The 24,576-nt window shown below is 41.5% G+C and overlaps 2 protein-coding genes across 3 annotated transcripts; both read right to left on the minus strand.

Moving 5' to 3' along the window:
* Positions 1-1,275: 1,275 nt before the first annotated feature.
* CRLS1 (cardiolipin synthase 1) lies at positions 1,276-6,157 on the minus strand. The gene is made up of 7 exons (XM_064647717.1): positions 5,795-6,157; positions 5,178-5,315; positions 4,372-4,501; positions 3,882-3,967; positions 3,432-3,500; positions 3,186-3,277; positions 1,276-1,598 (listed from the first exon to the last, which is right to left on the minus strand). The coding sequence occupies exons 1-7, from the start codon at positions 6,038-6,040 to the stop codon at positions 1,511-1,513; spliced, it is 849 nt and encodes a 282-aa protein (XP_064503787.1). The 5' UTR covers positions 6,041-6,157; the 3' UTR covers positions 1,276-1,510.
* Positions 6,158-7,430: 1,273 nt separating this feature from the next.
* Positions 7,431-24,542, minus strand: MCM8 (minichromosome maintenance 8 homologous recombination repair factor). Of its 2 annotated transcripts, none has more exons than XM_064647697.1 (19): positions 24,469-24,542; positions 24,032-24,181; positions 23,769-23,843; positions 23,171-23,253; positions 22,837-22,986; positions 22,037-22,140; positions 19,878-20,076; positions 18,911-18,996; positions 17,377-17,528; positions 16,199-16,397; positions 15,380-15,410; positions 14,962-15,102; positions 13,136-13,277; positions 12,331-12,526; positions 11,846-12,059; positions 10,769-10,978; positions 10,110-10,186; positions 9,453-9,642; positions 7,431-8,163 (listed from the first exon to the last, which is right to left on the minus strand). In XM_064647697.1, exons 2-19 carry the CDS (start codon positions 24,156-24,158, stop codon positions 8,071-8,073), a joined length of 2,469 nt encoding a protein of 822 aa, XP_064503767.1. In that variant the 5' UTR covers positions 24,159-24,181; positions 24,469-24,542; the 3' UTR covers positions 7,431-8,070. The 2 variants fall into 2 exon arrangements, with proteins under 2 accessions (XP_064503767.1, XP_064503766.1); XM_064647696.1 differs by lacking the exon at positions 24,469-24,542 and adding an exon at positions 24,307-24,468.
* Between the last annotated feature and the right edge of the window lie 34 nt (positions 24,543-24,576).

Below are 24,576 nucleotides of genomic sequence, written 5' to 3' on the forward strand. Positions count from 1 at the left end.
CCCTCGCGGACCAGCCCCGGGCAATTCCATGCGATAGGTGAAAGGAACCACCCCCTCAACCAAACCCCCATTACATTAATTAGAACCAAACAGCATTTGACCCGACTAGGAACAATAAATTTCTGCTTTTCGAACTGTTTCTTCAAGAAAAAAGTGCTCCATTTTACTAAATACTCCTCTATTTTAAGGAAACTTCCCCTCTATCCCTTCACTGTACGATGCGGTGTTGACCACAGAACATGGGGACAGAGGTACTAACATTTAAGACAAAGGTACTAATAAAGATCAAGTGTTTTCTCTGTACACCGCTTTTTAAGTTTAAATATAAAAAAATATTAAAATGCTTTGTATATACAAACATGTGCTATCACAAAAGAGACTGTGTGCTCTCAAGAGATGTCTACAGCAAATTTTCTTCTGCCAATACTACAGCGGTATCATTTACCTCCTGATTTCAATGATTTAAGCCCTTCACAGTTGCACTCCTTCTTATGACACACGAGAAAAAATCATGTTGCACCATGAGTTTACGATCACCATGATCTCTTCTGTCTGGTTCTTTCTTCTGTGGTGTTTTTTAAGTAGAGAAAGTTTTCCTTGCCTGATGGGGATCACAATGCATCTCCTGAAGCTGGAAGAACAGCAAGAATTAACAGTACTTGCATCTAAAGGTTTCTTTCGCTGTCTCATTTGAACAGTATTTAAAATGTCCTCTTTTGCCAGTGCTATTTACATTAAAGAACATCTTTAGGAGCTTTAAAGAATCTGGAGATACAGGGGCTTCTTTCAATCACTAGAAATGAATATATAGTATGAAAAATGTAATTCCTTTTGGGTACAGACTCCTCACTGCCCCGCTGAGCCTTCTGAGACCTAAACTCTCCTCTGAGCACAGTTCACCATTGCTCATATTTAAAAAGAAAAGAGAGCAGGGCAGGAACTCTTCATGGCTTATCCATATCACCATGGAACATGAAGTAAGATTTCTCTCTGGTTTAAATTTCTGAAGATACTGTTCCTCGATGATGTGCTTTCCTCTGCTGCAAGCTGAGGTATGTCATTAGGTCCTAATGAGAGCAATGCTGGTTTACTGACTCAGGATGAGGCACAAAGACAAATTTGTTCTTGTAATTGCTTTTTCTTCTCAGATCTCAGCTTGCTCAGTGCCTTGCATGAAGACAGCACAAAAAAAAACTGGTGCAAAGTGTGTATTTTAACTTTTGTACAACAGTACAAAATTATTCAGAATTATTCACATGGCAGCAACAAGTGATCTGTGTTTTTAAGAATGTTATTTATTTTTGTAAACAACCCCATTTTTAAAGAAATTAAAAATACATTGAAAAGTCTCTCTCTACATATATACACAGTACATGTTCAAATTCCATTTCATTGTGATGCCATGGTTTAAAGCAGACAAGAGTGCTCGATCCGAAACTCAGCTGCAATACAACCATCTTTGGAGGCACAGCACCCCATGCTGGTAAGTCCCTGTGCTTCCATAAAAACTTCATTTGTTGTTTATCACCTGGACTGTTTTCCTGCCATAGTGGTAGTAGCTGTAGGCAGATGTAACCGTTGTGAAAGCTGTGATGCACCTTTGGGGGAAAACAGTTCCTGTAAGTCATGTAAGTCTATGAACAATGCAATAATTGTTATTTTTTTTTCTTTTTAGTGTCTTCCCTATTTTCACTACATAGCTCCACAGTTTACAGTTTCTATGCTGAAATTCAGTGCTAAGTGGGGTATTAGATAAACAAAGGATCTGCCATCCAGCACTAAGCTGCATGCTTCAGTGTAACTGCATACTAAGACAATTTTTTACCATATTAGCATTTATTTTAGAGAAGGGAAGACAAAACATTCAGCATTTGCAGCCTACATATCTTTTACCAGCATGAAAACTGACTGATGTGAGAAACTATTCCTTGGTAGACTGTAAGGCAAGTGTTTAAACCACACAAGACTTGAACTTACCATTTTACCAAGTTCCAAAGCTAAAGCATGAGTGTCTGCTTCAGCCTGTTTTGTTTCCTTCCCAGATGCTGGTTGACAACCATACATATTCCTAAATTATCAGTGCTCCTCTGTGTAAAAGGCTGATGCCACCCACTGAGGTGTGAGTCACTGCTACAGTCCTGCCACTGTTAACCCTCCCTGGGCCAGAACTCAGACAGGGCATTTTTGAAAGTTTTTACAGAGGACTCTGGCAAATTACACACAGCATTTCTCCATTATTCACAACATGGTAACTCTCCCAGAGTCCCAGACAAGCAGCAAGGTAAGCATCTTTCACAGATACAACCCTAGATTTGTTTTTCCAACAGAATGAAAAACCACACTGACTGTTAAGATCAAGGTTCCTAGTTCCTTAAATGCTTTTTGTTTTGGGTTTGTGGTTTTGGTTTATTTGGTTTGGTGTTTGTTTTTTTTTCCTAGAAGACAAGCAACACTGGATTTTTCACTACTTTAACTAAGTAATTCTGGTATCTGCTGTTCAGCCTCTTTGTTCTGAGCTCTTACTTAACTGCTCAGGAAAAATAACTGCACTTGTAACACCTGCAGTCAGCTACAACTCAGACTCAGGTCAGTTCTGATCTCCAAGGACAGTAGTGAAAGGAACAGCACTAACTAAGGAGGGACACTCCTGTATGCCTGTTTTCATTCAATCTCTCCCCCTCCTTCCTACAATCTAGCAGGAACCACCATTTCTTCATGTGCTTTTCCAAGAGGCTTCAGAAACCTGGATTTCAAGATAGCAGGTACAGAGTAAAGCAAAAATAAGAATACACTTCACCTCTATTTTTACTGATATCAAGGTTGCTTTTTCAAGAATACTTAGGGCATGAATAAGAGAAGAATCCATACAGCCTTTCTTTCCATTCCTTTCTTTTTTATTGATCTGAATTTATGCTTTGCCTCTGTACACCTGAAGACTTGTTTCTAAGCTATTATTCCCAGATCTTAACTAGTTTCATTTGACTACTTTTTACTTGCATAGTAAATTAAGTGCCAATAAATATCTATCTCCGGCATCATTTAAGAATAAAGGTGTAAAAATTCAGGCATATTACATCATCTGGGCACAGTTTTTTTGTGTTCCCCACAATTAGAATGATCTCAATTACCAGTTTCTTTAGAAGCCCATTAAATCATCTGGAAAACACCAAAGAAAGCTAAGTTACCATAACGTCTGCAGATATATGCTGTCCACATAATTGAAAACAGGAGCTGCTAAAGAAGCTGCCACCAAAATTAGCTGAACCACTGTATTCGTCTGAAAAAAAGCAAAATGGGAATTGTGACCCAATTAAGACGTGCCCAATTTTGAAATTGTACTCAGCAGTAGTAGTAAACTGTCCCCTCCCTCCAAACTACACAACACCCCAAGTACTGAGGAGTTATCTTTTGTAACGAGTTACTACTCTTACCTTGCTAATGAATGTTGGTTTTAACTGGGCAGTAGCATAACAGGGGTTAAAGTACCTACTGAGTGTTCTCTGTTGGGGGAGAGAAGAGGAAAAAAATGCAGTCCTAGTACATTCAATTTGATACCCCTGTTCACATGATACAGAAAAGTTAACTGTAGCACTAGAGAATTACACTGCTCTTTTATATGATTTATTACACATCATGAACAGAAAAAAAAAAATTATCAGTGGCTCTGACTCATCTTAGTGAAACATATTTTATGAAACTCTGTTCTGCTTGGAAATCTATCTGACAGAAGAACAAGCATTATGTCTTAGGGTATACACCCAAGTTCTGAGCAACCATCAGTTCTCAAGATGAAAATCTCTTGGTCACAACTCTGTTAAAGGCTTATTAATTTACTTTTTATTATGATTACATGTTCAAACGGTTTCGTTTAAGGCCCTTACCGGTGGAGAGAGAGTTTTGTATCGCACGTAAAAAACAGCAGCAATCAGAGCTACATCCCGCAGGATAATCATGGAAGTAAGTGAAACTGAAAAATCAAGCCAACAGGATCTAGTGAAAAACCATGTCCATGATTAAAAACAAAACACAAGCAAAGGGGCATACAATATGAAGAGAGAAAAAAATAACCACTCTCAAATTCTTCTGAACAGGTTTTATGCACGCCTGAAGATTTTTAACGCGACTTCTGAAGGGGTTTAAGTCTTAAAACGATCCAGTCTATTTAAAAAAAAAACTTTAACATAGCTACTAACTATTGTTGCTTTAAAGAAAGTGCATTTGAAAATGGCAGTTGCTTTTATATGGGGCCACCATATGCTTTATGTGGGGTCTGTGGGGTCTGTTAGGGGGATGTTAAATATTTAATAGAAATATTACAACACATAAAATTATCTTTACCTTACGTAGTACATGCAATCGGTATTTTCTCACCTGGGATTAGATTTGCACAAGTTAGGCTTACGTAGAGCACACTGATGAGAATTTTATCAGCCAGAGGATCAAGAGCACTTCCCAGTGCTGACTTCTGATTCGCCCAGTTTCGCGCAATAAATCCATCCAACTGGGAAAAACAAAATTTAACATCTCTCTGTTAGAAAACCAAGAACAAAACCAGCTTATACATGCTACTGTTAGAGAGGTATTTAATGAACGGCGTCACATAAAACAACTAGTTTAACTATGATGAAATATGGTACCTGTTAGCTGACATTTGCATCATGCTTTCTTTCCCTCACTGCATTCTAGGTACTGGAAGCCTCTCAACATACTCAGTTCTCATTAGAAAAAGAAACAACCAAACCAAACCAAACAAACACAAAAACCCCAAAACCAACCAAACAAAAAACCCCAAACCACAAACAGGGGTGTGTGTGTGTGTGTGTGTGTGTGTGTAACTGGTATTATAAAATTCACAAAATTATTGTTATGATGGATGCACCAGGTACACTTGCACATAGTAACCGACCCCCAGATGCTCTGACTGGACAATGCCCACCTGGAGCTGGTCAGGGAACCCTGACATCTCCCCTTTGCTCCACCAGCATTAAGTCCCCTTTGGACACCTGCAACTTCCCTCTGCGCTGTCACAAAGGACATATATAGCATTCCTAAAGAACAACAAATATAAAACCCCATGTATTTTATCTCTTTCCATTCCACATTGGAGTCTAAGTTCCAGTGGGATCACCATAAGCCCTGATTGCCCCCAAAGCACTTCCAAACCGAGGCGAACGTACCAGATCAGTCACACCAGCCAGAACAAAGACACCGAGTGCAACATCGAAATTCTCCTCAACAATCAAATAGCCCAAAACCGGCGCCAGACCCATCCGTGCCATGGACAGGATATTCGGGATGGTCCAGGGGTTTTCATACTGCAGAGCAAGAAAGCAAAGAACTTTCAGGGCAGGAAGGCAAACACTCCAACTTGGCACATAAACTTCAAGGCGGGAAGGCAAACCCCAGTTTGGCTCAGAAACTTCAGGGCACGCAGGCAGGCAGGCAGACCCCCCAGTCTGGCACGTAACAGAATCAATCACTACAAACGCTCTGAGCAGAACTGGAGAGAAAGCCTGGAAAGTTCCCGGGAGCTGCTTGCGCAAGGCACAGGGACACAGCCTCTACCTGCCAAACATTAACAGGAGAACGCTCCGCCAGGACAGACCCAAGCCCCCCCAGAAGTTTGGCCGCTAGTCTGACACCTGTGTCCCGCGGGGCGGGGAGGAGATCGGGGCTCTCGCTGCGTTACTGCGAGAACAATCGCACCCCCTGGGGCAGCTCCGCGCACGGACGCGGGCGAGTAAACGACCCCCGGCCCCGGTGCCCCCGCGCCCCCCCCGTCCCGGTCACGCACCAGCTCCGCGTACGGCCCCGCCACCCTCCGCTCGGGCGGTGGCCCCGGCGGGGCGGCCCCGCCGCTGAGGAGGCGCCAGGCGGCGGCCGCGGGCGCGCGCAGCAGCCGCGGGGGCCGCCGCGGGGGCCCCGCGCACGCCGGGAGGCGGAAGGCGCACGCACCCCCCGCCGCCGGCGGCCGCCTCCGGCCCGCGCCGCGGAGGAGCGCCCAGGAGGGGCCCCTGCCCAGCCAGGCGGCGGCCAGCATGGCGCGGGAGGGAGGCGGTGCGGGAGGGAGGTGCGGGAGCGAGAGGCGCTGCCCCGCGGGCCCTACGCGCGCCCCGGCGCCGCCCGAGGGAGCGCGCGGCCTCGCGCCATCCGCGCCGCGCGCGGCGCGTGTGCCGCTGAGCCGCGGCGGGCACGCGCGGCCTTCTTTTGCGGCGCTTTACGTCAGCCCCTCTCCGCCTCCTCGGGGCGGCGCGCTTTACGGCAGGCGGGCACACCCGCGGCGGAGGAGTTGAAAATCCGGTACCGGGAAAAATCCTTTTACCCGCCGCTTTCCCGCCCTTCTCCCGGTTCTTCCCCCCGCTACCTCCCGGACCGGGCTCCCCTCTGGCGCTGTCCGTGGTGGCAGGGCGGGCGGCTGCCCCGGGGTCATTCCGCTCCGCCTGCCCCGGTGCGGAGCCGTTCCCGCACAAGCGCCGGGCGGAGGCAGCTGAAGGTTTGCTTTGCCTCGAGAGACCTCTCAGGGAGCGTGAGTGGGGTGTTGTTCTCGGCACTCGCTTTCTGCCCTCCCTTGCCCGCGTTTACTTTAGCTCGAGAGTTACAAGAAGAGTTTACTTTTCCAGGCGCAGCCCTTTCTTCGCTGCTGAGGCTCTTTCCTGTCCCTCCCAGCGCTGGCAAAGGTTAAAATCGGTATCTAACACCTGCTTCCGATTAGTTAATCCAGCAGGCTGCTTCTACTGCAGGATTAAGTCCCAATTTGCAAGAAGGTGTCTCCTCTGCTGCCCCCATTCCCCCACACGCGGACAGACAGACTGACAACTGCTGTATTTTTTTTTCAAAAGAGCCATTAACCACAACCTGGACAGAGGTGAGTGCTTGGCCCTGGAGTGTTCGGGTGTGGAACTATAATTTCTTGGCTCTCTTAAAAGTATCTCATCTGCCAAACTAGTTTTCAGATTCAGGTATGGTGGAGTAGATTCACACTAAGGCAGCCTTGAGCAGTTTAACATGTTCTTTCAGCGCTTGGATTTTGGTACCAAATGGCTGTGGAAGGATGGTGCAGATCAGACCCTCCTGGCACTTAAATTAGAAGATAAGGCAATAAAGCTTCAGTATTTCTGCTTTCTTAAATCTATCATATCTTACCCTAGAAATAAAAGAAGGAAAGCAGAAGGATCAGCAATGCATTCTTGATTTTTTAAAAATATATTAGTCTTTGGGTCATTTTGTGTTGTTTTTTTAATACTTACACTAAAATCTTCCTATCTGCTATTTTATTGCACCAGACCATGATTCTGATTTCATCAAACTCAGCACTTTGCTCTTGCTGAACACACATTCTTCTGTGTCAGGAACAAAGACATCCATTACTTGTTTGTTGTTATAGATCTTGCAGTGGCCACAAACACCGTACAACAGTTTTGAACAAATAATATTTCTCACATATAAAGTTTAATGAAAGTCAAAATCTAGTTCTTGTTTTACATAATAAATACTGCTATAAGGATATTTTCTTAAATCAGACTTGCATTTCAAATTAAATCTCAGCTTCAAAGACCAATAAATATCAAACTTCCAAGCAGCAAATCAAGGCAGTTTCAAAAAGGTGCCATTTGGTAACAGCTGTAAAAACAGTCTTGTCTCAACATGAAGGTTCCCAACTTTTTTGAAACATTTCAACACTTTAAATTCCCCCTGATGCTGAAAATACAGCTCATACCATCTTCTCATGAAAGATTTCTGGGTTTAGAAGTAAAATCTGTCCTGGCACTGTAATAATGTCAATGTAAACCCACACTTCCCACTCCTCAAGGATGATGAGGTGCATTCTAGTCCTACGCAGTCCCTTTTGGGTAAGCAGACCCTACAGGATGAGTCAGGCAGCAATACCACGTGTCAGTTTGTCCTGAGCAGCTTTAAAACAAGCCTGGGGGCACTTCAGTTTCTGAAGGGAAATCTCAGCCTCAGTCAGCCCCAGTGCCAGCAGTGCCAGGCTGCAGCTCAGTGTCTCACTGCTGCAGGTCCATCAGTGTATCCATCATGTCCCAGGGAAGTTTATCACAGTGACTCTTTTCACATTGTCTGAAGCTGATAAACCCTTGAACCTTTTTTCAAAAGATAACCCTGGTCATTCAGGGATCCAATAAAGCTTTCAAAATCAGATACCTGGAGAAAATAAAGACAAAAATATCAAACTGGAGAATGACACCTTATCTGATGTAAAGCACCATAAACCATTTCAAAGAACTCAGTGAAATAAAGTGAGCTAACAATAGGTTGGTTTCCTCAGCGAACTGTTGACCTACTAGGAGGTGGCACACCATCAGTCCCACCCTTCTGTGCTCTACTTACACACTGTTTTTACTGTAGTGTTACACAGAACTTTATGACATGCACAAAGTATGCAGTTCTGTATGTATAAATTCAAGTTCTGTAACACAAGTACCTACCAAAGAAAAGCCTGATTTCTACAGCTCTCACTGATTTCCAGGTGTAGAACTCTGAATGGGCAAAAAATATTCTCTATATGAAGGGAGAATGAGAGTTAATTGAATTAACTTTAAGTAGTCACTGAATTACTGATGGTCGTGGGAGAAGAGAGCTGGATGTACCACGTTCTGTCAGACAGGATTCAAAACAAATCTAGACTTGTGTACAGTCAACAGTTCAACAAGTTTGGAAACTGAAGCCATCTTGCCCCAGCAGGCCCAAGTAGGGTCACCAGGTAACAGAAAGAACAGCACCACTTCCCATAATTTATCTTTATGAAACTTATTATCACTACTTTTCACTCATTACATCTGAAATCCAGTTTTAAGTTGGCATTTAAAACTCTTTAACATAAAGCAAAAAGTAGAATTAGCCACCAATATTTTTCTTTGGCTGAAGCCCTCCACAAATACAGAATGCAAGTCAATTACAGGGTAAAATACATTTGTGGCCATGTGTCCTACATGATGTTCCTATCAAGTTACAACATTAGGATGCTTGAAGCAGGAATGAAAACCCAAAACACAATATTTCATCCAGAGGAGGTCAAGCAGAAACACCATTGCACTGCTGAAATAGAGCAGGGACACCACAAGGATAAATTTTGGAACAAAAGTAGGTGTGCCCTCTGGGGAGCCAGAGGGACTAAACTAAACTGAAACCCATATTGCTTTTCACAGAACAAAGCAGGGTCTTGTCAAGGACCAGCTTCAGAAGCAGAATCAGCCCTTACTAGTGCGAGGAGTTGCTGCTGCCGAACAGCTGGTGAGGTTAGTAAAGCTTACAAAGGCACTTCAAGAAGACTGTTCAGCCTAGAAGCAGCATTAAATTGGTTATTTCTGTTCACTGCAAAGAGGCACAAGGAGGCACAACAGATGTGCCTTTTCTACTTCCCATTTTGCAATAAATAATTTTGACTAGTCTTGCAGTTTGCTGTTGAAGGAACGCCTGATTTCCAGACTCACCCGTATCTGTAGCTCCTTTGCAATCTGCCGAAGCTGCTGCAGGTCAAAGAGGTTGTTGTAGGTTCTTTCTGCGATGCTGTTCAGGGCAGAAATAAATCTTTTTGCTTGAGACCGGTTGCTCATCCCAGACCCGTGCTGGGAACGCTCAAAGTCCAGCTTTCCAAACTCGTCGGAGTAGGTTCCCAGCATGCTAAAAACAGATTAAGAAAAGATCAGCAGGAGATAAAAGCAAACATATGTGGATTTGCTTCCTAAAACTGCTTGAGAAGGCTTTCAGAAGCCACATAGGAAACCATCCCCTATCAAGGAAGTCATTGTCTAAGGAACTTAGACTAAGCATTCGTCAAAACTGCTTTTAAACTTTAATTGTTCAGCTGCAACAACAAAGAGTAATCACATGAGAGAAAAAAAACTTTCAGCAGCCTCATGCCTAAGTTGCTGTGCACGGATATACACAACTACTGTGATCACATAAAGGCCTAAGCAATTGTGTTCAACTTACAGCTGCTGTCAGCTTTCAAAGATAAATCCAAATATTAGTATTAAGGGCCTAAATTTGATCAAGTGATTTCTTCACTGTGTTTGCATATGTTAAAAAAAAAAGTTTTGAATGAATAACACCGTGATTTATTTAATTTTTAAAGCAGTGTGTGTTACCTGTATTTCATTATTTCTATTACATCCTCAGCATCTTCCTTGGTACATTTCTCTCTTAATTCCAGCCTTGATCGTGCCTTAAAACAAAACAACAAAAAAACCACACAAAGGTTTATTAAAGATATATTATAGCTGATGTGAAAAAAGCTACAATCACTCTACAACAAGTGCAAATTTTAGGAGCAGAGATGGAACCGAAGCCTAGAGGATTTAGAGGAAATTTTTTTTTTTGTTAGTGTTACAATGTCACCTCCTGCATACTTGCATTATTAGGCTGTAGCTTGGAGTTTGTTTGCTTCGTATTCTTGTGAAGCAGCAGATCACAAATAGTGTTATTAAGGCAGAGTGTTAGGGACAACAGCAGCATTCTAAGTTAAAGATTGGCAGCAGGTTGTTCCTGCCTGTACCTACTTTTTCTCCTTTTGGGGAATGTGATAGATTCCCTTTCCGCCCCCTCAAGAGTGTTTTACTTTATAAGAGGCTTTAAGGAACAGTAGCTCTTAAACACTTCTAGGCCTCTTCCATTCTCACTTTTTTTTTTTAAACAAAACAAAAAAAGCAGAGTGGTGAATAAGCTGTCAAAAATTATAGGACATCAGAAGTATCTTAGGAATAATCTCTTTGCTTTCAGTCCCTGGAGTACTACAGCTTGAATTTACCTCTGTGAGTCGAATCAGCGACTCCAGCTGCCTCGTGGTGATTGGGGTACTGTCTGCTCCCTGGTTCTGCTTCCGGAGCTCAAGGTAGAATTCCTGGAGGACCTGTGCAGCCTCTGGAGATAAATTTGGATGAACGTACTGCCGGGCATAACCCACGTACTTCCTCAGCAGCTGATGTGGAATGGCATCAAAGTTTTCTCCTGTTGAGATCTAACCCAAATACAAGAAGCTTAGATTTCTGTCAGAACCCTATACAATAAAAGTTTTAATATAAAATCATCATCATCTATGCTTTATCTGGTGGAGTCATCGCTATAGGGGCTTTAGTGCTTAATATATGAACAGTGTACTTGAAGTCCATACACTGTGCTTAGACATGTAAACACACACGCTTGGCCATTTCAGAAGCAGCCAAGGCTTCTCATTTGCCATGATAAGAAGTGCCAAATGGGATTTAACTATATAATGAATTCTTTCTCAAAAAGAGAAAATCCAAATTCCCAGTTGTTACAGCTCTGCAGAAGACTAACCCATCACTGCTGATATCCCATTTCCAGAAGTGCATGGGTTTAGCTTCAGCAGGAGTATTTCTCCCAAGACCTGTCATTGGACAATATCAGCTCCCAAACTGATCACTGAAGTCTAATATACTTCCTCTCCTGTAATCCGTGAATCTGCCTAATTGCAGATGCCCAAGGATTTGTTTACACATGGCTTTATTTGGATTCAATACTTCATTGCATATCACGTTATATCAAATTATTATATCCAGTCTAATTTTGTAGCTCTTTATTGAAACCTAACACAGCAAATTTGCAAAGTGTCTTCTCACAACCAAAAACCCAACAGCTCAGCTAATAAATTCTCTTCCATGTGATGAAGATGTTTTGAGCCACATCTTCTGGCAGGACAGGTCATGTTAGCTACAAGGGGCAATTGGTAGAAACAGGTAAATGCTTCCTCTAATTCAGAAGCAATTATGAGAAGAATGGGAGTGGCAGACTGAGGACATCCAGCAGGTCAGCGTCACCAGGTCCCAGTGCAGGGGCAGAGCAACAATCACAGGACAAGTCCTACCTTTAGCCTTTCAAGCAGTGGTCTATCAGACACAGCCTGAAGGACAGAGCGGTCCTGGGAGCTGGTCCGGGTCACAGCGGCGCTGCTGCTCCCTGCCTGCTTCCCTGCCCGGATCGCCATCACGTGCTCGGACAGCAGGTGGTCGTGGTCTTCATTGGGGGTGTCCAGCAGAATGAAAACCAGATCAAATCTTGACAGTAAAGCACTCCCCATTCTAGAGTAAAGGCAAGGAACCACACAGTGCTCAGAGAAGAGGAAAATTTATAGCAACCCTGTTCCACTTCAAGTACATATAAAAAAGTCCTGTCCTGTTCATTCAGAATAAAGTAGAAAAGCAATTTCTCTCTCAAGAGCCACCAAAAATTATTAAAGTTTGTGTTCAAGCTCCAGAAAACTAGAAAGCAATTATACACAAGATACAAGACTACCAGAAACATCTACTCCTGAATGTGAACTATAAAAGCAGCATTTCAGAAAGTGCTCACTTTAAGTTCTCAGACACTGTTTTGGCTTTGTTATAATGTCCTCCAACTGGGTTTGCTGCAGCAACAATGGATGTCCGAGCTGGCAAACTGCAAACAATGCCAGCCTTGGCAAGGCTGATGCTTTGCTGTTCCATGGCTTCCAACAAAGCCTGATGCTGGTTTCCCATCTTGTCAAATTCATCTATTCCACAAATTCCTGGAAGCAATTAAAACAAAAGACTTACTAGAAAACACATTAACTGATGGGCAAGTGTGTCCTACAATCCAATAGTCACTACATCAGAAGTCCAACCTAGAATCCTAGGGACTGCAGGAGACACTGGACAAAGTCTCCATTTCAGCAAGGTTTGTTTTCACTTCATGGTAATGCAGCCAAAGCATTATGAAGTCAGCCTGACTTGTAGATCTTGATTACACATTAAAATGACCAAACAAGCTTTTTATAAATAGACAACAAATCTCATAAGCTATCTCTTTTTCAAAAATTTTAAGAGTCCAGCAGATGCCATCGAGTCACATTTCTGAACAAAAAAAAAAACAACAAACTAGTTCTTTGACAGTAAGTCTAGTATGTGAATTGCAGAACTCAAGTTTTCCTACACCCAAGGAAAGCAGGGGTCCCCTCAAGAGAAGTCACTGGTGAAGCTCAGAATTTCCCACGGTGTGGAAAGCCAATATCATACTTTAAATATATATTTTTAGTCCACCGTTAAACGAGCACTGTGGTTAATCTTAGAGTCAGCAGTGCACACACTCCTGCCCCTCACATATCATCATACAAAACCTGTGGCATTACATGTATTACCTTGATCTCCAAGCACTAAAGCACCAGCTTCCAAGGCAAAATCTCCAGAAGTGCCATCTCTAGACAGTGTAACAGTCAGGCCAGAGCTGGTGGAAGTATTACCACAAACATACACACCTCGAGGAGCAACGTTACATACTGCCTAGAAGAGAAAGAAATACTTTTGCCCTCCCCAAAGTGAAGAATTTCATAAAGCTTATTCTAGAGAAACAATTCAAAGTAAACCCAAACTTATTTCTATTTTACATGGCCCAACTGTAAAGCTATAACTCCTTGCAACCCCAAGAGACATACTTGTGCAATGCAGTAGGAGAAACTTTGGTCACTTGCAGTACAGCCGTACCCTACTGTGTTATCAAAATTACTGGGACCTTGGGCACAGCACTTAAAGCACATTTTAAAAGTATGTTGAAATGCTCAGGGACGTAATGTCTGTCATGGAATTGCAGATAAATAGTTTCTGTATCTTCAGACCCCAAGGTCTGTTTAGACTAGAGTCTTGCCCTAGTGCCCAACACATGCTGCTTCACAGAAAGCACACGTAGTTCTCCCCACAGCTAAGGGATAAAGGACAGTCCTAGTTTTCTCCATGACTCTAGTGTTCAGAAAGCAGCCTGCAATCTGAAATATGAACTAGAAAAGCAAAGCATGGTAAGCTTGAACACAGACAGGTTGCAGTTAAATTTGCCTAGAACACAGTTATAACTGGATTTTCTCAGATAATACCTATAATTACTCTGCAACTGGCACCTCTGTTTTATTTAAAAGATAACACTTGAATACTTGTTTAGTATCAAATATGTGACAGGCACCAAGTAGGGAAAAAAAACCCCAACCAACCAAAAAAAAAAAACCAACCCCAAACCAAAAACCCTGGCTCCTACACAGGTTCCTTGGCTTTTCTCCTTAGGATTCTTTTCTCTGACAGTGATGACTGAGAGGAATCTTGTCTCAGGGTTGTATCTGAGGAACAGAGTACTAGCTTTTCTTAAATGTTACTAAAAAACAGAATGCCAATGTGAAGAAAACAAATCAGCTACTCTGTGCCAGAGAGTCCCCATTCAACAAAAAAATAATTTAAAAATGTGTTTGTTAAGATGCTTGCAAACAAGTCCATTGTGGTTAAATTATTGCAAATCACATCCTAACATAACAGGTCCACATTAGAAAGACTCAGGCTTTTTAAACAAGGTATGCAATGCTGCAGGTCTAAGTGAACTCTGTCCCTCTTTCACTTCACAGTAACTATGTGAAAAGAAATGGAATTTTAAAACCATTCCGTTTAAGACAAAAAAACCCCAACCCTATTACTAACTGATTTTGTCATGGTCATGCAGAAATGCCCACCAAGATTAAAACCCAAATGCAGCAGCAGGTCCCTCTCCCAGAAAGCCAAGATCTGTTCTAGCAACATAAAAACAGGGCAAGAGAATGGAAGTAAACCTCACTGGAGGTGAGTTACATGGCAAAAAGTTGCATTTGTTCCAAGAGTGTACTTATTCTGACAGTGGACCAGCTAAGTGAAGACAGGAAGGAGTGAACCTCCTCACTGGGGAAAAGGGTGTATACAGAAGGGCAAGACAACAAGCCTATAAACCTATACCTGAAAGTCCATAGGTAGATATATAATAGGCCCTTCTGCAAGGCTCCTTGCAAGTACCCCTTTGGGTACTATCCTATATTTGAGGCATCCTACATGAAAACATAACTCCAGCCAGGCTCAAGCAACCCCTTGGTCTTAGCACACCTATCCTACCATGATTACAAGAAGTCAAGATAACAAGGAATTAGAGAAAGACAGAGGACAGTGCTACATCAATCCATACTTGCAACATTTGACTTTTTCCTAATCCTGGATCTCCAACAACCAGAACATGTGGATCTCCTCGCACTGGGATTCTGTTCTTGTCATCCACAAACTTCTGACATCCTCCAAATAATGCCAGGGCCAAACCTGCCTTTACAATCTGTTGTGGAACATACCAACACTGATAAGTATTTGATCATGGTGACCAATACTGACAAGCTCCCTAGCATTGGCTGTAATAACTCTTTTCATTTTGGATGACTGAACTTAAAGGTATAAGGCTGCCACTTCCTTGATACCAAAAGTGACTGGGAGTCACAGTCACCAGTAACAGTCCCTTACCCACACCCCAGGAAAGTTTTATAAATCCTTTAGGAGTTTACTGTGGCATAAACATTTCAATCAGAAATTGCAAGCAGAGTTGTTAAATTACTTACCTCGTGGCCATAGATTGCAGGACAAAGAGAGCTGAAAAACAAAGAACAATTCAACATGAGGGGAGTATAAATCAACACATCAGTATTAAATAACCCCTTATTCTGTCTCTTGTCACAGAACACCTTTATAAACATATAAAACTTTTAGTTGGCTGCTGCTGAATTTCCAGCAGAATCAGTTTAGACCAGCAGCATCAAATTTCTTGAAATATTTGCACAACAAGAAATGCTTGATAATAAGAAAAGACTTTCACTCGAATTCCCACCAAGACAGAGGAGAACCAGCTTCCCAGTGGTTTCTGCACCTCTTCTTATCTTAATCAAGCAACTAACTGTAACCCTACTTTTAAAGTTCTAGTTTTGCATTCTTTGACTCCACTGGGAGGGCCTGAGGGACACCTAGAAGAGTATTTCTCAGTCTGAAATGAGGGTTTTTCACACCCTAGGCTCAGTTCTTGCAGCTCTTTCCTCCACTGTAAAGCAGAGAACAAAATGGTACTTCTAACTTGAATTTGCTCAGTGAGGAGCAAAATTAATTAATTGTTTTTTTATTCATAGCTTTCTGTCTCAGGGTTGAAATAAAACACAGCTAACTCATTGTATCCTTAAACCCCTCCCAAAGTCCTAACATCCCCACTGCAATAGTTTCACTTCCTCTCAAGTTCCTTACCCACTAAAGTCTGTTATATCTCTGTGGTTTCTGTTGCACAAGCCTTGGACATTTCATAGCTTTAAGATGAGCTGTCACATTTGTCTGAGGGTGGTCATACTGATTCACAAGTCCAATCCTAGACCTAGTCTAGGTCTAACACAACTTACTTTACGATGAGCCTGAAGAGATTTTCCTCAGCTTGAATTTCTTGGACAGCATAGAGGTCTTTAAGTGAAAACTCCATGAACGATCTTTGAAAAGTCTCATCATCAAAATTCTTTAGTTTTTGTCCTTTACTGTTGCTGACAGAATTTGCCTCAATGTACAACAAGAACATACACTTGTCATTCTTATTTTTAGAAGCTCCTGTTAGAAAAATTGAGAAAGGATGATGGAGCATTTTTCTTCTATCATTAAGTATTCATATTATCTACAAATGGCATAGAATAATTCAGAAATATCATACATATGTGCAAAATGTTCATATTTAAGTACTGAACATCTGCATTTTCTAAAATTGATGCAAAATAAGTTTCTAATTACATTTGTTCTTTTAAGGTTTCTCCATTCACATACACAAGAAAATATGTTGCTGAAATGGAGGGTCTATGTTGAGACAGAGAATTTTCTCCCAGAATAAAATAAGTTTTCCAGGAATTTTAAATTATTACATTATTGCAGTCAAGTAAAAGTTGAATATAAAATGTTTCCACTCAATATTCAGAGGAGAAAAAGATGCACAGTGCAGAAGCATTAAACATATAGCTTAATAATTAACCATTTTCTATACACTCCAGTGATCATTGAGCAGAGAATGAAGTCTCAGAGTAAAACAGTACTGCAGTTATCTGCAATGTATTCTGTTACAGCTTTGCACAATATATTTAAAAAAAAAAGTTGTAAAATTTGACTAGGGAGGACTAAACTAAGAAAGATAACAGTCCTTCACAACACTGTGAAAGTTCTCCTAATGTTTGAAGGAGATATTAAAGGAAATGGTGAGTCATAGTGAGACTTCAGGAAATAGGGATGTCCCCCCTACATTAGTGGTCCCAAGATGGCTTTTCTGTCAGCTGACATCAGATGTCAGACTGGCACTTCACATGCAGGCCCGCAGTTGTGCTGCAAACCCCACCCTCTATCAGTGATTAGAGGCAGTGCACCTGTTGGGCAGCCCTCCTGTCAAAAGAACTCTTCACTGTAAAACTCTGGTAACTTCTGAAGAAATGTACCCTTAATGAATTTACGACTTTGAGAGCTCAGATTACGGGGAGTGGCTGTTCTTGCGTAATCCCTAAGAAAACCCCACCCTCAGAGGAAAGTGTTCTCAGATGAGGTATTTCACCTTCCTCAGTGCTTGACACCTTTACTATCCCTGTGATCGTGACCATATCTCCCGGGACACAGCTGTCCACAAGATCTTGAACCAGCTCACACTCGATTGTGCGAGGGATCCGTCCTGCTTCCCGCTGATCATCTGCCATGAGCTCCTGCACCCTGCCAAACACAGGTGAGTTACACACCAAGTCAGCTGCAGCATCCAGGATCTGCAGCTGTAAGCATCCAGCCAATCCTTTCCAAATTGAAAAGAGATACAGCAGAAATGCCCTGGTAAATTCTAGAAACAACAGTGCTGGAGAAACAGGCTTTTTCAATTCAGATTTCAATAAATTTATGCATAAAACTTAGAAAGACTCCTATGAACTCCAAGTTGAAACTTAGATTTTCTAGCACTGCTAAGCATGTTAATGTAGAAATAAGCACAGTACATGAAATAAGATGGACCCTATATACAAAAAATATGAGGCCAGACACTATAAACCCTCATAAATGCTTAATTGGTATTTTAACCCTAGAAAAGCCCAAGAAATTTCTCAGACCATAACAAGAACAGTAGTTCACTCTAGAGTTGTGAAAGGCTAGCAAAGTTTCAGTTCTGGCTCTGCACTTGGAGCTCTGATAGTTTTTCTCGAAGCCGAGTCAAGCTTTACCGAAGAAGCTGTGATAAACATCGCCCTCTAGAGCTGCTACATCAGCACGACTTTTTAAATGAATTTTTAAATTGCTTACATTACAGAACGTTACTAAAGAAAAACTTACTTAGATGTCACTTGTCACACCAAGACTTTTGATACAGAGCATGTGAACTTACAGAATCTGAATGTTAGAAGTGGGAAAAAGTAAGCAGAGTCCCGTTTTTTCCAAGCTGACACCCTTCCTGCTGTGAGCTAGCGGGACGAAACACATCACAGTCTTCTGAACAGGTATTATGGAGCAACAGTATTCTACCTTCCTACTGCTAATTTAACACGGGTAATTTCTGTAAATATTGCTATGCTCCCCCATAGCAAAGGTCTCGCAAATTTTACTTGCTGATTAGACAAAGAAAGTAGATGAACAGGCAGGTGTAGCACTATTTCCTTCTACTGACTGTACCTTAAGGACTGGGGGGCACAAGATCACTTCAAGATTTTTAACCCTCCAGTTTACTTTCAGTTCATTCATGTCAACTGACACAGCTGACTGATATAACTTAATAGGTCTTTTCTAGCTGACTTATATCTCATTAAAGGGAATCATTAAGTCATAGATGCAATAAGAAGTGATCAAGAGAAGCTGCAAAGAGCACAAACTGAACATTTGTCAAAGAACTCTGTAATGGCAGGAGGAATTTCCAGGAAGCTATTCCATAGGGTAGGTTACAAAGTATACCAGTGCTTGGATAAAACAACTGCTTTGTGATACAAATGTTGAAGAGTGCTTTCTGCAAAAGAATGAGATTATTGAAATTACACAGTGTAACAGGGGTTGAGCCACCCTGTCACTTTTTGAGTATCCTGTGGCATTACATTTTTGTGCAGAAGGGAGGACGTGCTTACTTAACAGACTGCCAGTCCACTGTAGTGGTTAAAGGAGAGCTCCTGTCAGCTGTGAAGGATCGGCCACGGCACTCGGGAACAAGGCACTGTAACAACAGGAATTCTAATTCATTCTCAGCCTTTTTTAAAATCATAAGTTGAAACTGCCTCATTTGATTAGGAAAAAAAAAAAAAGCAAAGCAATAGGATTCATTATGGTTCCAGGAAAAAAGCTAGTTAAATTAGGGCTCTAAATTAGCATGTACATAATTAATGAAGAGTTATCAAGCACAGACACCTGAACTCTGACTCACAGTTGCTGGAGCAAACACAGAAACACAGCTGAATTGTATGATCCCCTTCCTGAACTGGTTTGAGTTGGGGAAGGGCAGTGGGGGGGAAAAGGAGGTGGTGGGTGGGTTTTCCTGGGGTTTTTTTGTTTAGTGCAGTGTTTTGGTTGGCTGCTTTGTTTTGGTGGGTTTGTTTTAATACCCACAGATGCTCTAGATAATTTTTTTCACTTGAGGACATCAGGTGACATAAAATAACCAGGCACTGTCCTATTTCTAATAACTTTTTAAGTCCAGATAACAAACAGCGAAATGAAAATAGAAAGTTCTAAACAAAACTCACAAAACCCTCCAGTGCAGGCAGAGAAAACCACTGCAGCCAGGTGGAAGAGTCTTTTTAAACATAAGCAGTGAAATGGAAATTAGGGGTTAATATTTCTTCTAGATTTCAGGGAGTTTCTATGTTTTGCTTGTCACGTACGCTGTTTCAGCAGGATATGGTTTTTTCAAGTAAAAAGGGCCTGAAGTAACAAGAGTTGCATGGTATGATTAATTTTTTCCAATGTCTCAGTTGTCTAACCCAGCTTTACAGACTACATTTTTAATTTTTTTTCTCTTTTTTACCACCAGTGGTGTCTTTTTTGTGCAAATCACAACCGACAAGGGAAAAAGTGTGAAGTAAAACGGTTTTAACTTACCTTAGTTGGAAGGGTGTACTTTCCATCAGGGAGAGGAACACTCTGAACATCTCCACACGTGGCACACACAAAAGCCAGCTTGGTGCACAGAGGCTTTATGTTGCTGACACGCACGACGGTGCCACGCAGGGCGATGTATTTGCCGTAGCAGTTGGCCCGGACGTTCTTCAGCTGAGTTAGCGGGTCATAGTTGTACACCCTGCACAAAAATTAAGCATTAACATTTTGAAAGCTTGGCACACATAAATGCAGAACAAAAAGAAATCTAAAAACCACAAAACCCACCCAAACAAACAAACAAAAAAAAGTCCTCCCCCCAGTGAAAAAAAACGGTAATCCAGAAAAAAATGGTTGGAAATATTTTGTCGGTGGACCCACGGCATAGTCTTTGATTCTTGTTCTAGAAAACATTTAATAATCCCCAAAGGTATACATCTCAACAGCTGTACAGTTTGTTTATATAGTGACACCTCCCTCCTGTAAACAACTGAGATTAGCAATACAACAGAAACTACTTTATAATTGTCTCTTTCCATTATTTCAGATAAACACTAGAGCTGTAACGCAAAAGGGTCAAAGTTTTATCATGCCTAGGCTCCAAAACAAAGGGTGAGTTTTTGTGTTTCAAGGACATAAGGACATCAGGTACAACACACTGCCCCTTTTTAAGGGCAACAAAGTACCTAGACAAATAAATCAGAATGAAACTCAAGACAGAGTTGTTTACCATGGAGTGGATCTCATAAGGTTGTCTAGTCCAACCCTCCTGCTCAAGCAGGGTCAGCCAGAGCAGGTTACCCAGATACAAGTCCAGTTGAGTTTTGAATATTTTCATGGAGGGAGACTACACAACATCTCTCACAGTAAAACAGCGTTCACATGGATTTTTAAGAGTTTTAATTTGTACCCTTTGTCCCTTGTCCTGTCACTGGGCCCCAATAAGAGTAAGGCTTTCGAAATCCAGGTTTTTCCCTGCTCCCTCAACTTAGGACCCTGAACATCACCAACACATGGAGCTGCAAAACTGTTTTAGAATCATGATCTATTATTGATTTATGGAATGCTTTTGTCTACAGGATAATGGTCTGTAACTGTCTCTTAGAATCTGAGAGTTTGTACATACCTTTATTTGGACACAGGTTTCTCTTAAACACATTCTACTGTGTAGTTAAAAGCTCGCTCTTATAATTATAAAAGTGCAGAACTTAAAAATACATCATAGGGCAATAAACCCCCAAAATAAATCCACTTGCCATCCACATGCCAAAACATGCTGCTTTCCCATACCAACTCACCACCAGCAGGGAATTAAAAACCATAATAAAAAATAAAATAATTTTTTTAAAAAAGTACTTTAAACTCAAACAGAGCTTATACTCCCAGTTCCCCTCAGATCCTTGAAGTCTGAGATGCCATTACTTAAGGAAGTAAAGAAAAAACTTCTAAGGACTCGTTTCATCAAAAACTCAAAGGAAATCACATTTTAAAAATCATAACAGCAATTCTGTTGTTATAAGAAACATTCAGAATTAATGTAACCCCAGTTTATTCCAAATTATTGTAACATCAGCCTTCTTAATTTCAAATTGAAGTTTAGTTAGAATTAATATTCTTGACTGTCTACAAGTAATCATTTAATAGATTTAAGCTAATAAGAAATAACACATCCTCATATGCCACTGCCAAAACATCCATATAAGGAATAATAAATATTACCAGCTTCAGCTTATGTCCACACCCTCCAAATCAACCTCCTTATTATAAAGATGTGCCTTTTGCTAACAAAAAGCTTGATCATAATTACATCCTAACTTCTCCAGTAAACAAAAATTTAAGTAGTTCTGCTTTTAATCAATACATGCTTTATAGAATAGTTGTACTACTTATAAGTCAGTTTTCTGCTTACAAGTTTTTCCAGTCACAAGCTGTTTGCTCATCTGATAAGCAGGTTTCATTTCACTTTTTTCTTCACAAGGACAGTTTAGCTTTTGTCATGGTGAAGAAAAAAGCAAAATGTAGACTGTTCTTCTGGAAATAGCTTCACAGAGTCAAGTCCTTCAATAAATATGTAAGCCTTCAGCAACATGAATGGACACTGACAACCGTTAGACAAGAAGCAAAGAGGTCTTACTTGGAAAAACTCACTCAACACCCATTACCTGGCATGAATGAGAGGCACATTTATTATAGGTTCTCCCTCAAGTGGTAATCCTTCCTGCACCTGCAGCTCTGCAGCATGCCTTTCCAGGTCCTTGGTCAGCACCTACATGGAGCAGAAAGGAGGACATAGCTGCAGTGTGCCATGCTCAACACGGATTCATGGATTCGCTGTTAGGTTCAATTAGCATCCTTTACAATCAGATCCTCCTACTGAAGTCTAATGACTGTCCAGTGACACCCCACTAAATAATGTTTTTCTGCTTCTGAGCAGTTTTAAGCTTTATTTTAAATGGAATTTAAAAATCAACCTATTCGTTGTGTTTGGGTTTTTTAATTAAAAAAAAAAAGTATACAGCAACCTTTAATGCTGTGGTCAAAAAGTGAAGTTTCATTTGACTAAAGCACCAACATCTGAACTTGCCTGTCAACAGGCACTGAAATGCTACTTTAAGTACCATTCATCTACCAGCCATGGTTCTGCTGTGTGAGGTGGGATAGGCAGCACAAATAACTTGCGGTATATTAAAAAATGCCCCCAGGAATTAGAATTTCCACTAGGGAGTAACACAGGTGCTAGAACTACATTTAACTGCTGTAACAATGAATAAACAAAATGCACCAAAGCACTTTCAAAATGTGATTTTGTGGGCCCTACAGAAATGGGAAAGGTTCAAGCATCTGAGTTTTAAATAAACACTAATTTCTCGTAAGACAGGAAAACAGAGATTTGGGTTTTATAACATTTATAACTTCTTTGTTGTGAGGGTTATGCTTCTATGTATTAGAACATCATATTTACCTGGTGAATTGCCAAACCCATACACTGCAGTATTTTCTCAGGCATATCCCTTAATTCCGTAGATATATTTGGTATCGATTTAGTCAATTCTCTGTCTTGTGTTAGTTCCTTATAATCCACAAGAATACTTCCTTTTCTTTCTATTTCATCCTGTGAAACATTGTAAGTTACAAAATACCCTTCAAATTAGAAGCACAACACATCCAAATTATGTCATAAACGTTTCATGTCTACGATGGAGGTTATTTTTGATGGAAAAACCACTCAAGATTTGTAATGTTCTTGTATCAACAGTAGGTTGTTGGGGTGGGATATGTTTTGGGTTGTTTTTTACCTTGTCATAAAGCTCAATGCGTTGCATGAAAAACTTTTCAAAGGCTTGAGTCTTCTGGACAAAAGGAGATTTGTCACTAAAAGCTAATTAGAAACATAACACATTAGTAACTAAGAGAAATAATTACTTCAGTTTCACAGAATACATACACAGGTAATTTCTCTTCCATTATTTTTCTGCATTCCAAAGCTAAGGAGGATGATAGATCTCTACAGTATCACAGTAATGTTCTATTGTAAGACCTGTTACAAAACAGAACTTTGTCAAAGATGGCATAGGACAAGCACATATGAAAAGTCCAGTAGAGGAATGCATATGACAGTCTTTGATACACTGGAGGTTTTGCGTGCCTAATTGAACAGGCTTTAAAAAAAATAAATCACATTGTACACTATTAAGGATTCTTTTCTGAGGTTTGCAGCCCACAGAGATTACGGTATGCCACAAGACAGAAGTCTGTATTGTATTCATGGTTTTATATAAGATATATATTTTGGTGTTTTTCTATTGAACCTATAACTCTACAAACACAACATATACCAATTCTAGAAAAAAAAAATTAAAATACTTGCTACATATAATTTTGGTCTAAAAATACCTTCAGAGAAATAAAGTTTCCAGCCCTTGTAGGGAATAAACTGGTCCAGCGTTGACTGGACTAGTCGAGATTTTGCTGGGGGAGGGAAAAAAAAAAAGATTAAAATGGGGATTAAAAAAAAGTGATAGTAAAACTTTGCATTTATTCTCAGTGATTCATTTGACCGCGGGAGACGAACAGCTGTAATTGCCTAGCACAGAAGTAGGTCAAAAGAAAAGCGCTTTGGCTTCAGAAAGCAGGTAGAAGCACAGGATTTGGCTCACCAGGTTCGGGAATCCTTTTGCTCTCTGCCTTCTGTCCCCTGCCTCGCCATCCTCCTCGCCATCCTCCTCGCCACCCCTGAAAGCCTCTGCCCCGGGCGCACCCCCGGCCCCGGGGATCCCTGCTCATCTCCCTCCGCCGGCGCCAACAAACTGCGGCAAAGAAACGGTAAAGAAACAGAAATTTTACCAGAAGATACTTAATTTAAATTAGAGCTATTTGCCGGGGGGGGGGGGGGGGGGGGACCGCGCGGAAGGCTCGGCCTCCCTCTCCCTACCACAGGAAGGCACAGAGGAGCCCCGGCTGAGGGGACGAAACAACAACACGACCTCCCGCAGCAGCGGCCACCGCTCAGCACGAGCTCGGGGCTCCGCGGGCACTTCCCGCTCTCAGGACAGGATAGGATAGGAGAGGATAGGATAGGATAAAGATACGATACCATAGGGCGGGGCAGGAGCGGGAAGCGGAGCCCTCAGCGGCCCCTCCCCTCCCCGCCTCAGCCCGCGCTCCTGACTGCGCAGGCGCCAAGGCCAGAGCGGGCCCGAGT

This window comes from Pseudopipra pipra, chromosome 3, assembly GCF_036250125.1.
Source record: "Pseudopipra pipra isolate bDixPip1 chromosome 3, bDixPip1.hap1, whole genome shotgun sequence".
Classification (NCBI taxonomy): Eukaryota; Metazoa; Chordata; class Aves; order Passeriformes; family Pipridae; genus Pseudopipra; species Pseudopipra pipra.

Coding starts and splice junctions, on each gene's coding strand:
- CRLS1 (XM_064647717.1), bottom strand. CDS start 6,040: ATGCTGGCCGCCGCCTGGCTGGGCAGGGGCCCCTCCTGGGCGCTCCTC. Junction 3,968..4,371: donor TTGTGCAAATCTAATCCCAG/GTGAGAAAATAC, acceptor TTGATTTTTCAG/TTTCACTTACTTCCATGATT. Junction 3,278..3,431: donor AACCAACATTCATTAGCAAG/GTAAGAGTAGTA, acceptor GCTTTTTTTCAG/ACGAATACAGTGGTTCAGCT.
- MCM8 (XM_064647697.1), bottom strand. CDS start 24,158: ATGAGCAGGGATCCCCGGGGCCGGGGGTGCGCCCGGGGCAGAGGCTTT. Junction 15,103..15,379: donor CTGCAATCTATGGCCACGAG/GTAAGTAATTTA, acceptor GTTCCACAACAG/ATTGTAAAGGCAGGTTTGGC. Junction 8,164..9,452: donor CAAAGGAGCTACAGATACGG/GTGAGTCTGGAA, acceptor TATTTTCTCCAG/GTATCTGATTTTGAAAGCTT.